Source organism: Melospiza georgiana, chromosome 4 (genome assembly GCF_028018845.1).
Source record: "Melospiza georgiana isolate bMelGeo1 chromosome 4, bMelGeo1.pri, whole genome shotgun sequence".
Lineage (NCBI taxonomy): Eukaryota > Metazoa > Chordata > Aves > Passeriformes > Passerellidae > Melospiza > Melospiza georgiana.
In genome coordinates, this window is record NC_080433.1 from 68,956,888 (window position 1) to 68,971,528 (window position 14,641).

A 14,641-nucleotide genomic window follows, 5' to 3' on the forward strand; every position below is an offset into this window, starting at 1 on the left:
GTCCATCCCACACACAGCACCCTGCTCTCTGCACCCCACACACAGCACCCTGCTCTGTCCACCCCACACACAGCACCCTGCTCTGTCCACCCCACACACAGCACCCTGCTCTGTCCACCCCACACACAGCACCCTGCTCTGTCCACCCCACACAGCACCCTGCTCTGTCCACCCCACACACAGCACCTGCTCTGTCCACCCCACACAGCACCCTGCTCTCTGCACCCACACACAGCACCCTGCTCTGTCCATCCCACACAGCACCCTGCTCTGTCCACCCCACACACAGCACCCTGCTCTCTGCACCCACACACAGCACCCTGCTCTGTCCACCCCACACACAGCACCCTGCTCTGTCCATCCCACACAGCACCCTGCTCTCTGCACCCACACACAGCACCCTGCTCTGTCCATCCCACACAGCACCCTGCTCTCTGCACCCCACACAGCACCCTGCTCTGTCCATCCCACACACAGCCCCTGCTCTGTCCATCCCACACACAGCACCCTGCTCTGTCCATCCCACACACAGCACCCTGCTCTGTGCACCCCACACACAGCACCCTGCTCTGTCCATCCCACACACAGCACCCTGCTCTGTCCATCCCACACACAGCACCCTGCTCTCTGCACCCACACACAGCACCCTGTTCTCCCCACCCCACACCTGGGCACCTGTGGCACCCACAGGTGAGTGCTCTCTCTCACAGCAGGTCTCAGAGTGTGTTCTGACATTAATGTACCCCCTCCCCACAGCTCATCCTCATCACAAGTGCCAATTTTACTTGAAAAATCACTCAAGACTGAAGGAAGTCAGGTTCTCCACGGGAGCATCACATGAATGGGCAAAAAGTCTCAAACACAGAGCAAGGTTAAGTGTTTTTCAGAAGTACCCAATGCAAAGCTACACCTCCTCCAAACCACTGTTCCTGCTAGGCACTCCCCATAAATGACCTGATGTGCATATCTTGGGGCTGGGTACCTGGCTTTGCTTAGTAAAAGATGACAAGTTGTTATAATAAAAATAAAGCATTTATAAATATTTTACCTTTTTTAACAACAGCTACTGTTTATAATTAATTCTTTTGTCTCTGTCTTTTCCTGGCTTCTCTTTAGCAAGATAGGACAGTCAACTATTCTGAAATAATTATGACTTAAATTCATTTTATAGAGGATTTGTTACCTGATATTCTGAATTGAGATTCACTGCCTTAGAATGGAACATGTTTTCTTAGATAAAGCTCTTTCAGCAGTCTCCCACAATATGGTTCCTCTGTGTTTTTACCCACATCTGTGTGATTCAACAGCAAGAGTAAATCCAAACACTCCAGGAAGACTTTCTTCCACAGACAAGTACAGCTGAATGTACATACTTAACATTTTACTAGTGAAACACTTGTCTAGGTATGTCCTGTTACCCTAGACTGTTTTTCATTCACTTGACATCCTTTTGTCTCTAGGAATGGATCAGTATTTTCAGTGTGTCCCAGACAACTGCTACATTTGAATTTGGTGGTACTGTATCTTCTGGAAGAGCATTTTAGCCCACAAAATACACTTGTAGTTCCAGCTCTTCCCTCAAGTCCTATTCACTTGTTACCTGACAAAGGTCATTTCCTCACATCTGAGTTTGCCAGTGCTCCATGAAGCCAAGGCTTCACCCCCAAAAATTTCATATCCTCGGCTATTAAAGACTGTCTTGTTCAAGTAACACTTTGAGGCAGGTGCAAATGCAGGATTTTACACTCACCCTGTATTTTCAGTCTCTTGCAGCATTGCTGATCTCTCACTTGGAAAAAAAATACCATTGTCTCCCTCTTCTCTGGATCTCAGGACTGCTGGCACAGCTCAGCTACCAACTGTGTTCCCTAGGGTTAACATACTGGTTATGGGCTGTTTCAGCAGCTTAGAAAACTGCTTATTTTTACACTGGAATCTCACTGAATCTCACTGTCAAAAACAACAACAAAAAAAAAGAAAAAAAAAAAGGTGTTCCTTTTCTTGCTCTTATTTGGCTGCTGTCAGTTGTTACTGATTTTTAAAGCAAATTTAGCTCCTTATGGAAATTACTGTTAACTGGTTATTTCTTGACTTACAGGATAGGATAAGTAGCAGAAAATGTTAGTCCTCTTTCCCAGGATTACTCAATGTGCTGGATACTCTGGGTAGAACATTTGTGGTTATTTTGACAAGGTCTTCTACCTGCACATGAAGAACCCATATCTCATTCCATGCAACAAGCATCAGTAATCATATTAGAACAGCTTATGTTGAACAAATACTTTTATTTACAAGAGCATATGTGAGTTTTAAAATAAAAAAAAAGAAACATATCTACTTTTAGTCTTCAGTCTGCTTTAGCTTAAGTCTCCAGCTCGACTCATTTGGCTTTCTAGTCTGAAGATCAAATTTGTGGCAAAATGGCAATAACCCAGCAATTTGGTGCCAGCCTTGCCCGGGAGCTCTGGCCTGGCCTAGTCTCTCCGTACATAGAAGATGTTGTAGCCCAGTTCCAGCAGGGCCCCCAGCAGCAGGGCCCACAGGGGGATGAACACGTAGGCCAGCTTCATGGTGGTGAAGCGCTGCAGCTTGGCACACAGGGCCAGGCAGAAGGCCACTTTCAGCAGCATGGCCACCAGGTACCAGACCTTCTTCTTCATGTTCTGCGAGCCGTTGCGGGGGTCGAAGCCGGACTTGCAGCGCCCGGCCATCTTCACAATCAACATCACCAGAAGGATCGTGTCGAAGATCCACACGGGAATGAAAATGAGGAACCAGTTCCACGGGGCTTTCTCATCCAGCTTCAGCACCAGCATGATCAGGAAGAGTAAGGTAAAAAGCCATGTCAGCAGCACTCTTTGCGCCAGGGACATTCTCATTTAAACAGCTTGGGGAGGAAGGCCTTGGCTGTCAGCAACAACCTAAGGAAACACAAGGGCAGGGAGGGCATCAAAGGATGGCACTGACACCACCAGGCAAATTCCACAAAGGACAGCAATTCCTCGCTCTGGCTTTCCCACTCCTAGCCTCACCCACTGTGGGATCTCAGCACCTCAGGACTGATGTGCAGAGTGACCGAGACCACCCTTGGGGGGGCTCAGGAGTCCTGGAATGTTGCCAGAAGTGTCTGGTGGCTGGACTTTGATCCTGCACGGGAGGCGACACCTGTATGAGGATGGGAGGATTTCACTGGGTGAATGGTGAGGGGATAAGTTAATTAGAGAGTGAGATACAGGGTTTGGGATTTCTGTACAGGGGGGTCTAAAGAAGTAAGATGGAGGAATTGGGGCGTGTCCTGTTCTTCTTCTTCTTCTTCTTGGCCTCCATCTTCTGTGGTGATGTTGGCACTTTGGGATTGGTTATTACTAGAAGTGCACTGATCAATAAGGGTGACAAGTATTGGAGGGAAAAGGTAAATATTGTATACGTAACTCTGAGTATAAAGATAGGTGACCGCCCCGGGGGCTCTCAGTGTGCTCATGGCTGGCTGCTGTGCAGCTCTGTTGGGCTGAGAGAAAATCTTTTAGATAAACAATTAATAAACACTGAAGATTGAGAAAAAACCTGAAGCCTCTTCTCGTCCTTTGGAGCACGGGCTGCCCAAGGCCATCCCCGGCCATAAATCAGCCGGGAGAAATCCGGCAACCCGCACCTTGATAACCAGCATGCTCAGCTGAGCAGGGTTTGTTCCAGTCCCCCATTCCCTTGCAGTGCCTCAGGTCAGCTGTGTGAGTGCCTTCATCTCAATTTGTTCTGTGAAACAAACTGTACTTCAATCCCAAACAAGCTGTCAGGCTCAGTTCGGGATTTCTGAACGTTCAGAATATCTTCAGATCCATTTTGCACCGGTGCTGAGGCACTCGGAGCTAACACTGGGCAACAAAACAAACCAGTTTTGTCTCTGTACCAAAATAACCACAGCAAAACCCCAAACCAGCACAGGAGGCCCTGAGGGTTCCTGCAGCTGAACTGACCTGGGCCAGCCAGCAATCCTCGAGTGACCAAAGGCTGCAGACAAGCTTTGCTTCCTGGCAGGTACCTCAAGTGTTTCAGACACTGGCTGACAGCTTTATTGGCTGGGAAGGGTATTTAAGTTTCTCTGTAGTCATGACAAAAGAAAAAGAAGATAAATGCGTCTGCTGTTGCAGTCATCAAAGTGAAGTTTTTATCTTCCTAACTGGATAGTTTTTACCACTGCACCTGCCAAAAGCCTTTCACTACAGGTGTAAAAAGCAGAAGTGTGAAGGACCGTGATCTTCCTCTAGATTTCATGCTACAAAAATGAATCATTTTTACCTGTGAAATGGTGCTGAAATATGTATTTTAATGATTTCAAAAATTTGAGTTAAAATTTTTACTAATTCCCTTTAGAACACAAATAATCTTTCACCTGAAATAAGAAAATGAGCTTTGATTTATTCCAGACTAGCAAAAGATCTGAATGGCTGGGAGTGTGATGATGTGCTCTGAAGCACTGAATGCTGAGGGAAGGACCAACATCTCCTGACTGTGGTGCTGAACTCACCCAGCAAGCAGAAATCTACAAATCTGCTGCCACCCTCTTGTTTTTAAACTGGAATCGTTTTTGGCAGGATTAGGAAGTTGAACAAATTCTGTGCTCAGATAAGATTTGCTGCTGGAAGGAGGGAAATGAAAGTTGGGGGCCAACAATTCTGTACATCAATGAAATCATCCTGCAGTTTAAATCTGCACCTTCTGATACACAGATCAACAGCCAGATCTACTGTTTTGTCTGGGTTTGAAGTTTGGATGGATTGGATTTAGTAAGATTTCTTGTAAGAAGATCCAGTTTTGCCTTAAATAATCTAAACTGGAGCTGCAGTCAGTGCATCCCCTCTTTGTTTTGGGGCTGACACTTGTGTCCAGATCAGGCCAGTTCCCTGAGCTGAACTAGGAAAAAAGAGAAAGTCTGAAGTAGGATTTTGTAGTTTTGCTTTTCACAGTCTCAGCTCTGCTCAGATCACCAAGGGCTCTGGTCAAAGGCAGCTCCTGACAGGGTGGAACCAAACCCCTCACCCTTCTCTTCCTTGGGGAATAGGGGAAACTCAGAAGCAGCACCCAAGAGTTAAGGGGACAAAAAACTGGAGGAGGTTTAGAGGCATTGTTTTGCTCTTGTTACAGAAACAAACCTAAAGCAGCTGGCAGGGGATGGCAGAACAATTGCCATGTCTGGCCTAAAGCTCTTACAGCATTTTGAAAACACTTGCAATATTCTCAAGTGCAAGTCTGTGGCTAAAGTGAGGAGTCATGGTCTGAGATGAAGTTTCAACATTCTTTTCATGAGGATGTTTTTCAAAACCAGCTCTGGAAATCAATGCTACAAACACTACAAGAAGGACACCCTCTTATTAGCAAACTGGAGAAAGCAGAAACCAAACAGAAACAGACTGGAAACTTGGGTCTGAAAGGAAAAGAGAAACTCAACCCTCTCAGAAGTATCAGGTTATCAGATACCCAAAGAAGGTGCTATCACCTGTCTCTGGAGGAAACACAAAGCTCCTGAAGATGTATTACATGGGGCTACTCAGCTTGAAGGTTGTTCACTTGAAAATACTTTCACTTTGCACAACTGGAAAAACAGGCAGAAAATTCAGCATGGGAAGAAGTTACACTGTCTTTCTCTGGTATAACAGATGTTACTGCCAGGCTGGGCAGGACTGCACGGCTCCAGTCAGTTTCAGAGGCATTCTGAGATGAAAACTCAAGAAAATCCAAGTGTACTTTTGAGATCGAAGAGTCCAAGTAAAGAAAGCTGCCAGATTTTGAAGGCTGAGAGCTGGAGATAGAGCTGACATAACGATGAAGGGTTTGATGACATGGAGCATTTGATGATCCCATGATGAAACAAAGATGATGGGCAGATTCTTTGCTAGAGCCCAGCCATCCCAGCAAGCTGGGTGACACTGGGAAAAGGATGCAGCTGTGCCACAGGTCCGGGCTGGCTCTTCAGTGAGAACACTGATGGGATGTCAGAGTGGAAATGAAAAAGCTCCTGACTCCTATTAAAGGACCGAGATAATTAGAGAGTGAATATTTTCAGTGAGCAGAAACTATCCAAGGAGCATCACTGACCTTGGTGGGATGATCTGCATAACGAGGATATTGTGATAGCTAACACTGTCCTGTTTAGGAGAAAAAAATAAAGAGGAGGGCAACTTACACATGGCACTCAGCTCAGCAGTAATAACACGAACCCACACATTTAGATTTAAACCTTGAGCATCGCCTAAAAAGTCCTGACATTCGTATTATGGTGAAACCATGTTAAACAGAACCCCAGTTCGATTAAATACCACTTTAGAGCCTATTCTGATCCTATGGGTAATTTAACACTTCGCAAGAAACACTGCGGTAGGCCCGGCTTAAAACCCCTATTAAACACAGCTTTGTATTCTCAAACTCGGCCCCGCCCCTCCCTCGGCCTCACGGCCTTGTCCCGCCGGGCCCCGCTTCCCCGGCCGTGCCGGCGCTCCCGGAGGCGGGATCCCCCCTGGCTGCCCGTCACCTACCGCCGATCCCGGCGCATCCCCCGGTCCGCGGGGCCCGCGCTCAGCTGAGGGGGCGCGGGGCCCTCCCCGCCCGCTCCGCCTCAGGGAAGCGCCCGCCTCCCTCACCCGCCCCGCGCCTGCTATTGGCCAGCGGGGGCGCGCGTCCTGCCGTCCCCCATTCTCATTGGACCATGGCGACGTCGCTCAAGTTAACCCCGCCCTCCTATCCCGGCCGTCGGTGACGCCCCTCGAGCCGGGGCCGCCCATCCCGGCCGGCGGCGGATCAGCCTGGAGCCCCGCCCCCGCCGCCGATTGGTGTAAAGGGCTGTCTGTCACAGCGGGCTCGCCTCCGCCCCGCCGCTTGTCCGTCAAGTGCAGCCCCGCCTTCCTCGCGCTCTCGTTGGGCTGGGCGGCCGCCAGTCACGCCTTGTCCCCGCCCCCGGAGGCGGAGGGGCCGCCGTTGGCCCGCGCTGGCCCCGCCCCCGGCCCGGCGGCGCGCGCGGGTGGCGCGCTGTTGCTGCCGCCGCTGGCGCCTGGACGCGCGCGCCGCTCCCCCCCCCCCCCGCCTCGCGCTTCCCCCGCCAGCTGTTGCCTCGCGCGCGCCTTCCCGCCGCCGCCTCGCGCTCCCGCCGCCGTTGCGTGCGGCGCGCGCTGCCCCGCGGCACCGGCGAACGGTGAGATGGCGGCGGGGGGGCTCCGGCACCCGGGGGGGTCGGCGCGCGGGGCGGCTCCGCCACGCCGGGGCAGCAGCGGCGGGGGGAGAGCCGGGGCGCCGAGTTCCCCGCGCGGCTGGGGAAGGGGCCGAGCGGGGCCGGCCGGGGCGAGGCGGCGGTGCCCTCTCGGTGCTCGGGGACGGCGCGGCGGAGGCGCGGGGCGGGCATCACCGGCGGGGCTGCCGCGGCTGCCGCCCCCCGGCTCCCCCGGGGCAGCCCCTGCCGGGGCACGGGCGGGCGGCCGCGGCCTCCGCGGCGCCGCGGTTCCCTCCGGCGGAGCCGGCGCCGCTGGGGCGGGGGGTCCGAGCGCGGCTCCGGGCGGCCCCTGCCCCGCAACGCCGCGGAGCCGCATCGGGGCCGGCCGGGCAGCGGCCGCGCCGTCCCGGAGCCCTCGGTGTGCGGGTGTCGCGTCCCCCGGTGCGGGCGGGGATGTGCCGGTACGGTCCGGGGCCCTCGCCGTGCTCGGGGCTCTGCCTGCCCGCTCCGGCGCTGCTGTGCGGCTCCTGCTCCCGCTGAGCGCACCGAGAGCTGCCTCGGTGCCCGTGTCAGGTGATAGAACGATGGAGCGTCTCTTCTGCTTCCCTTCAGAGCTCTTGAATTTCAGCATCTTCATGTTCGTCTCTCTCGTGTCTCTTGTGTCTCTTTTACATGCCTTTATATTTTCTTTTGCTTTACCTCTTTTTTTTTTTTTTTTTCCTCTTTTCCACCCTAAAACAGGGCCAACCTTACTACAGCTTATCCTTGGTTTTCCGTTTGGGAATGAAAATATTAGAGAACTCATCACTCAAAGTTTATGCTGTCACATTCATTTTCTTGGTGTTTTATTTGCTGTCTTTTCTGTGAGAAACAAAGGAGCTGAGGAAAATGTATCCCACAGCAGTAGAACTGTGCAGGTGTTTGTTACTTTTACTTCTGTTTCTCACACCCTCTGAGGGCGTGTTACCCAGGTCTATCAAATTCAGTGAAACTTTGAGTCCATAGTGTTAAGCTCTGTGCCTGGTATTTTGCCTTTTACTGCTTTTACATGTTACTGGTCACTTGAGAAGCAATGCTGCCGAGTCTTGCATTTTGTTCCAAATTTGCTAGTGCCTTATCCATCTGTCATATAATTAAATGGAAAAAGTAATTAATTGGAAAACCTGACTTGTTGAAAGTACTTTAATTAATGTTCCGAAATTCTTTGTGATGAAATGTTCCTACAGAAAATACAGCTTGCCTTACAGTTTGGAGACACGAGTTCTCCATTAGGAATGAGACTGGGGATGGTGTGTCATCAGTAATTTGTCTGCTTATATCTTCCTGTTGATGATGTTAAACAGATGGTGGTGTCTGTTTTATCAGGGAGAAGTGCAGCACTTGAAATAACCTGTTAATCCTAGTAAGTGAATCCTAATATCTTCAGCTGCACTAGGAGTGGTCAGTAAGCAGCAGCAGGATGTATTTCTGTATTTCTGTTACATACATTAGTGCTTGGCATCAGACTTTTGTTTCCCTGAGGTTAAGAGGCTAAAAGTGGTTTGTGCATAAATCTCTGGGTTATAAATAGCTGTATGCATTTGGCTATTTCTGTAGCTCTGAAGTTTTGGTGATCTTCTTTGGTTTGCCTCTTTGCTTGTGACTCCCTGGAAAGGATTATCCTTTTCTCAGAAGTCTTATTTCTGTTCCAGTAAGGTGTTTATGAATGTATGTATGCACATCACCTTGATGGACTCCATTGTACAGTATTTGCGAGCAACTTTCATTTCTGAAGGTGAAGGTTGAGAGCAGTGCTTGGAACTTGTGTATTTAAGATCCCAGTCCATGTTTGAAGTGGAATATTTGTGCAGTTACACATTGTGTTGCTATGTTTTACTGCCAATGTATGTTTTTATTCTGGATATAAATATTACCAAGGATAAAACATGAGCCTGAGTCACCAGAAAAAGAATTCGGAACCCTAGTTGGTTTAATTCAATGTTAGCACAATAATTTTTTCCCCTTGCGTTGTGTGGAACATGACATACAAATAAGCTGTCAGTAGTTGTTGGGAACTCCAATGGAGAATTTAGAGTATTCTGGGTTTATCCCAGAGCAGAGTTAGCTCAGCTTGTCTCAAAAAGTTGATCCTGCCTGTATCCATAGCTGCCAGGCACTGGTGTGAATTCTGGGAGAAATCAGAGTCCTGTAGGTTTTGAAAGGGGAAGCAGGATTGGTGTGTTTTAGAGGGGGACAGAGGTGTGTTAAAGGATTCCAGCCAGCCTGGCTTGAGGCAGCTGACCAGGCAGTGAGGGGTGGAATGCTGCTGGAGTTGAACAATGCTGTTCCTGTCACAGCTGGCAGGGGTCACTGGAAAGCAGTGGACTTAATTTCTTTCCTAATTCTCCAAAGTTACATGTACTGTCTTCCTTGGCTTTTTCTATATATCTGTCTTTACTTATTTCTAGTAGAAGTCCTGTTGAAATTTTTTGTTTTTTTTTTTTCTCAGGACCCTTGTGAGTGAGAATGATACCAGTCAGAGATTGGGGTTTGGGTTTCCTTTTGTCCATGAGGAAGTTCTTTTCATAATAAACAGTGTTGTTTATGGATTCATCATCAAACAGTTTATGTGGATTTTTAGCAAGACTTATTAAGGGCACAAAGCTTGTACAATTGCTTCCTTTGTCTCTCTTCTCCCATTTGAGTCACTTCTTACTCAGGTATGAAACCAAAGTTAATGGCACCTGAAAGACACTACCTACATTGTGACAAATTTTTATAAAACTTTAGATGGGTAGTGTCCCAAATTAATATTCCTACCCAAAAAAAGCAGTCATAGAGTCCCTCCCTTCTCCAAGAAGTGAGCAATTGTTGGGCAGTGTGTGTGCTAAGCTCTGAGCCATCAGCACGAGCCTACTTTGAGTGGCCAGCCAAGCACTTGGGCTGGTTGTTATGATGGGTGGGGGGCAGGAAAAATATTTTGGGTGGGGACAATGGTAAGAGCAGGCAGAGTTAATTGCTTCTGCCCACAGAGCAAGGTAGGCCTGTTTTTTCTCTGGTGTTTTTTTGTTTTATGAAGGAAACAAAACAAAACTCTTAGGGGGTACCTGTCAGAGGTAGTGCTGCATGTTCCTGTTTGAGGACAATTGATCACCACTTACCAAAAGATATGTGGTGGTGTGAAAAGTAACAGACTTTGAAAGCTTTTAATATCATGTTTTCTCCCTTGAATTTACTGTTCTGTTATTTATGAAGGTCCTTCTTGATGGATGCAGAGGAGGAAATGGTTAAGTCTTTGAAGAAATTATATTAGAATTTTTAAGACAAACCCACAGAGCTTAATAAATTGCCACAGTGGAAGAAAGGGTTAATACTGATTAGAGTGATAATGTATTGCTGTGTAATGCTTGGGTATGCTCTGCTTGTAATCATAGAATAATTTAGCAAAGGGTCATTGGAGGTCATCAGTCTGCTCCAGCCCCATCTCAGAGCAGCTTCAAAGTTAGAGCAAACACATATAGAGAGATCCATTGTGTTGTCAGGAAATTGAGAAATACAGCTTGTGCTTGTGGTGGGCTTTTTTGTTTGGTTTTTTTTTGTGGAAGGAGAGGATATCAGGGAGTTCCTAGAACTATTCTCTTTTTTTTTTTTTTAATTTATGCATGTGAATGGGATTTCTTCCAAGTTTGTTTCCGCTGGGAATACATGTAATGTTCGGTATTTAATTCTTTGCTCATTTGAGGTGATCTTGGTAGATGTTCTCCAAAGAGCCTAGATGGCTTTCTGGAATGAGTCCAAGCACTGGACTCCTATTTGCAAATAATTTGTGGTTCTGTTCTTGAAAACTAAAACCCAACTGCGGGGTGGGAGAAGAAATGAAAGCAGTGTCCCATCAGACGTGAAATCGTGCGGGCCTCACATGTTGGACGCTGGCCAGCGCCAGATGCTTTTGGGGTTTAGGTGGTTGGCAGATGCTGCCTTGGCACTGAGCACCCTTGGTGTTGATGTGTGCAAGGGACAGTTTGTTCTGTGTGTGGCTCTCCTTGGTGTTGGCTTCTGGCCGTCTGCAGTCGGGTTCAGGGCAGTGTTTGCATGGCCCAGCACAGCCCAGTGATCTCTTTGGATGCTTTCTTGCATCCTGGGTTATGAAGCTGGAGACTCCCTCAGCTCTGTGTTTGTTTTTTTTCCCCCTTATTATTATTGTTATTGTGTGTTTAAATAGCTGCTTTCTTTTTGAATGGGAGTAAAATCTTGGCTTCACTGACTTCCTGTGGCAGTGAGTCTAACAGTCTACTTATGTGTTGTAATATAATATTTCCCTGTTAAAAATTTGGCTTTGCTATCCTCTCAGCTTAGTTAATAAATGAAGTTGCCTGTATTACTGGGAAGCTGTTGTTTTCTTGACTTTATTTTCTGTTTTTCTCTTGAAGTCTCATTTAATTTATTATAATGCCTTATTTTTCTGTTCATGGTTGCCTGTTTCAATAGGAGAGTCTTTCAAGTTGTTGGTAATTCATAGCCCTTCTCAGTACCCCTCCCCCATATATTTTAATAATCTTCTCCCAATAAAGTAGGTGTATTTCAAATCAGATTGCACAGCTGATGAACAGAGCTGGTGTCCCTGAGCTGCTGAAGCTCCTTTCTGGATTTGAGATATCATTTCTTAAGGCTTTTAGTGGTCTTCATAGTTCTCTCCCCCTGCCTTCCCTTACAGATAACACTGACATGGTTGATACTGAATTCCATTTATTTTGCCTTTTCATTGTTAAAATTTATGCATTTTCTTAAGCTTTGCTAGTTTGAGATTGCCATCTAGAAATGTTACTGCTTCAGGTTTTCTTTTCTTCTTTGCAGTATAAAAGATAAATATAGTGAGCACTGCTGTACCTTTTAACAGAAGCTTAAAATTTGGAGTAATAGGACAGGGCTCAGTTCACTCTATTTCAGAACTTAATTTAGGCAGTACTTCATAAAAATCATAGTCTACTGGTCCAGATAGGAGGAGGAGAGGGGAAATAACCCTAATTAGTCGAGATCACTGTGTTAATGGTGCTTGAGGAGGCTTGTGGGGAGAGATGCAGTGTTCAAGCTGGCTGTGGTCAGAGCTGCCTCGGTGCCATTTGTGCTCACTGTTTGTGCCATTTGTTGTGGAAATTGGCTCTGCAGAGGTGAATCCTGTGAGAGCTCAGCAGGGGCAGCCAGAGCCTGGCAGCTGTGCCCTGTGTGATGGGCTCTGGGGCTGGCAGCTGGTCACTAGGGACGGTGTCCTGTGGTGGTGCCGGTTTAGAGTGGTTAAAAAACCCTTGTAGAGCCTTGCAGGGCATCCTGACCTCTGCCGTCGGTCGTGTGGACGTGTCTTTAGGGAGAGATTGTGTCTGCTTGAAGTTCCTTCTGTGGAGCTCTGGGAGCCAGCAGGAATGTGGGGCATCTCTACCCTTATCTGTCAGGGCCTGATAAGCAATGACATGGTGTCTGCGTTCATCTCTCTAGTAAAAGATGGTTGGAAAACTTGCCTGGAATTTGCCATTTCTGGATGCTCTTCATCCTTGACCAAGGTAGTCACCAGGCACATGTGGGCTGGATGAGGCCCTGGATGTCTGCCTCTGTCACTGCTGTGTGCTGAGGTGTGTGAAAGCCAGTGGAACATAGAGACACCAGGCTAGGAAAATTTAGTCTGTTTGGTTTCAGGATTAGGATGGTTCTGCATGAAGGAGAATGGGGATTTGTGTGCAGTTTACCTTGGACTGGCACTGAATGGAAGAGCTGCAGGTCAGTGGTCTGTGTTCCAAGGAGTTTCTGGGCACCAGTATCAATAGGTGATCAATAGCCTGCTCTGTGCAGACTGGATGCTGCTGTTAATCTTCATTTTCCAATTAGCTGATTGCAGTGAAGAATGTTGAGTCCATATTTTCTTCAGTGTTTTGGCTGGTTTTAATCTGTGGCAATGTTTGCTTTTCATAGATAACAGACTCTTTGGAAGCCTTTGACATCTTTCCAAAGGTTCTTTGAAAGTCCACATATGTTCTATCACTTGCTCTTGTCGATCAGTTAGCTTGACATGTCCAGAAATACTGATAGACCGAGACACGATCTTCCTGTGTAGAAACTGCTGATTAGACCCTATCAGATAGACTTTCGGGCATAATGGTGTTCCATTTTTAATGATTGTTTTGAGGACCTTGCCAGATACACATGTAAGGCTTGTTACTCTGCAATTCCTTGCTTGGATCACTCCAGAGACCTTTTTTTAAAAAAAATAATTTAAAAATTCCTGCTCAGCAATTTCAACTCTGTTCCTACAGAGCAGTGGCTGTTACCAGAGGCAGCAGCTTTTTCCGACAGCTCAGCCACTTCATGCCTCAGCTGCTTCAAAAACTTGCTGGATAACTATTTGTGGAACATGATGCAAACTTGGTGATTTAGGAGTGGTTTTCAGCTTCCTGACTGTAGTCATCAAGAAGCCACAACTCTGCTGTGCAGTGCCTGGTGACAGATAAACATGTCTTCCTAAACACACGTCAGTATTTCCAGTGAGCAAGATTTATTATTGCCTTAGGAATCTCAAGAAAGAAGAAAGGCATTTTATTTCAGGGTGGTGATGATATTTGTTTGGAGGGTTTTTTTCAATATTTGTGTGTATATATATATATATATACACAAAACTTGGTGTTTATAGAAATTCTGTTCTTTAATAAAGTTGTTACAGCTATAAGAGCAGCAATGTTCCAGGGATTTCTCAGTATGAGGTTGCCAATGTTTAATGGGATATGTATGTGTGTGTGTGTAGTATTCAGTACAAATAACAGGAATAGAAAGAACTTCAGATCAACCATGTGCTGGTTTTTATTTTTTTTTTAACAGTACAGCATTTTCAGAAATGGCTTGTAGATCCAGTGTGCTGATAGCAATTACTGTATTTGGCGAGAATTTTGAAACTGGAACCTCTTATAGTAGATAACAAGTAAAATTAACTTGAGTGTAGTTCACTTTAAGGGCTTGGACTCTGCTACTCTATTGATCAGTAGAATATATTTAAATATTGGAAGCTTTTTGCTAATTGATAAATACTGCAGCAGGCTCAAAAGTAAATTATGGGAGGTGTAGAATCTTGGACTTCTCAGTTCAGAGTCCTTCCCTCCTATATTTATGAGTAAGGTATCTATGAGACTGTGTCAAGTTTCTTCAAATGAAGTCATGAGCCAGTTGTGTAACAAAATTAGGAAAGTTGCACTGATCTTAAGGCAGAGATTCCAGAAATGTCTGCAGCAGTTGCAACAACTGCACGCAATGTTCTTTTTGCCATAACCTGAAATAAATCTCAGAAATCCTGATAGTCTACATTTTGTTGCTATTTCAGACAGTTGTGTAATTCAGTGACAAAACAAGTATTCCTTGTGTGACACTTATTTTGTGTGGCACTTCTTGCTTCGGGCCCCGGTGGGTTTGCTGTGGAGGTGAGGATGG

The 14,641-nt window shown here is 46.9% G+C and overlaps 2 protein-coding genes across 4 annotated transcripts in view; one reads left to right on the forward strand and one right to left on the reverse strand.

Moving 5' to 3' along the window:
* Nucleotides 1-2,271: 2,271 nt before the first annotated feature.
* TMEM60 (transmembrane protein 60) lies at nt 2,272-6,608 on the reverse strand. Of its 3 annotated transcripts, none has more exons than XM_058022941.1 (2): nt 6,531-6,608; nt 2,272-2,921 (listed from the first exon to the last, which is right to left on the reverse strand). In XM_058022941.1, exon 2 carries the CDS (start codon nt 2,877-2,879, stop codon nt 2,475-2,477), a length of 405 nt encoding a protein of 134 aa, XP_057878924.1. In that variant the 5' UTR covers nt 2,880-2,921; nt 6,531-6,608; the 3' UTR covers nt 2,272-2,474. The 3 variants fall into 3 exon arrangements, with proteins under 3 accessions (XP_057878924.1, XP_057878925.1, XP_057878926.1); XM_058022942.1 differs by lacking the exon at nt 6,531-6,608 and adding an exon at nt 6,094-6,158; XM_058022943.1 differs by lacking the exon at nt 6,531-6,608 and adding an exon at nt 3,975-4,093.
* A 504-nt stretch (nt 6,609-7,112) lies between these two features.
* PHTF2 (putative homeodomain transcription factor 2) overlaps nt 7,113-14,641 on the forward strand; it is a 63,085-nt gene continuing 55,556 nt past the window's right edge. Inside the window, exon 1 of the mRNA XM_058023198.1 lies at nt 7,113-7,183. The gene's annotated coding sequence lies outside the window, so the exon portion shown is untranslated. The remainder of the gene's footprint in view (nt 7,184-14,641) is intronic.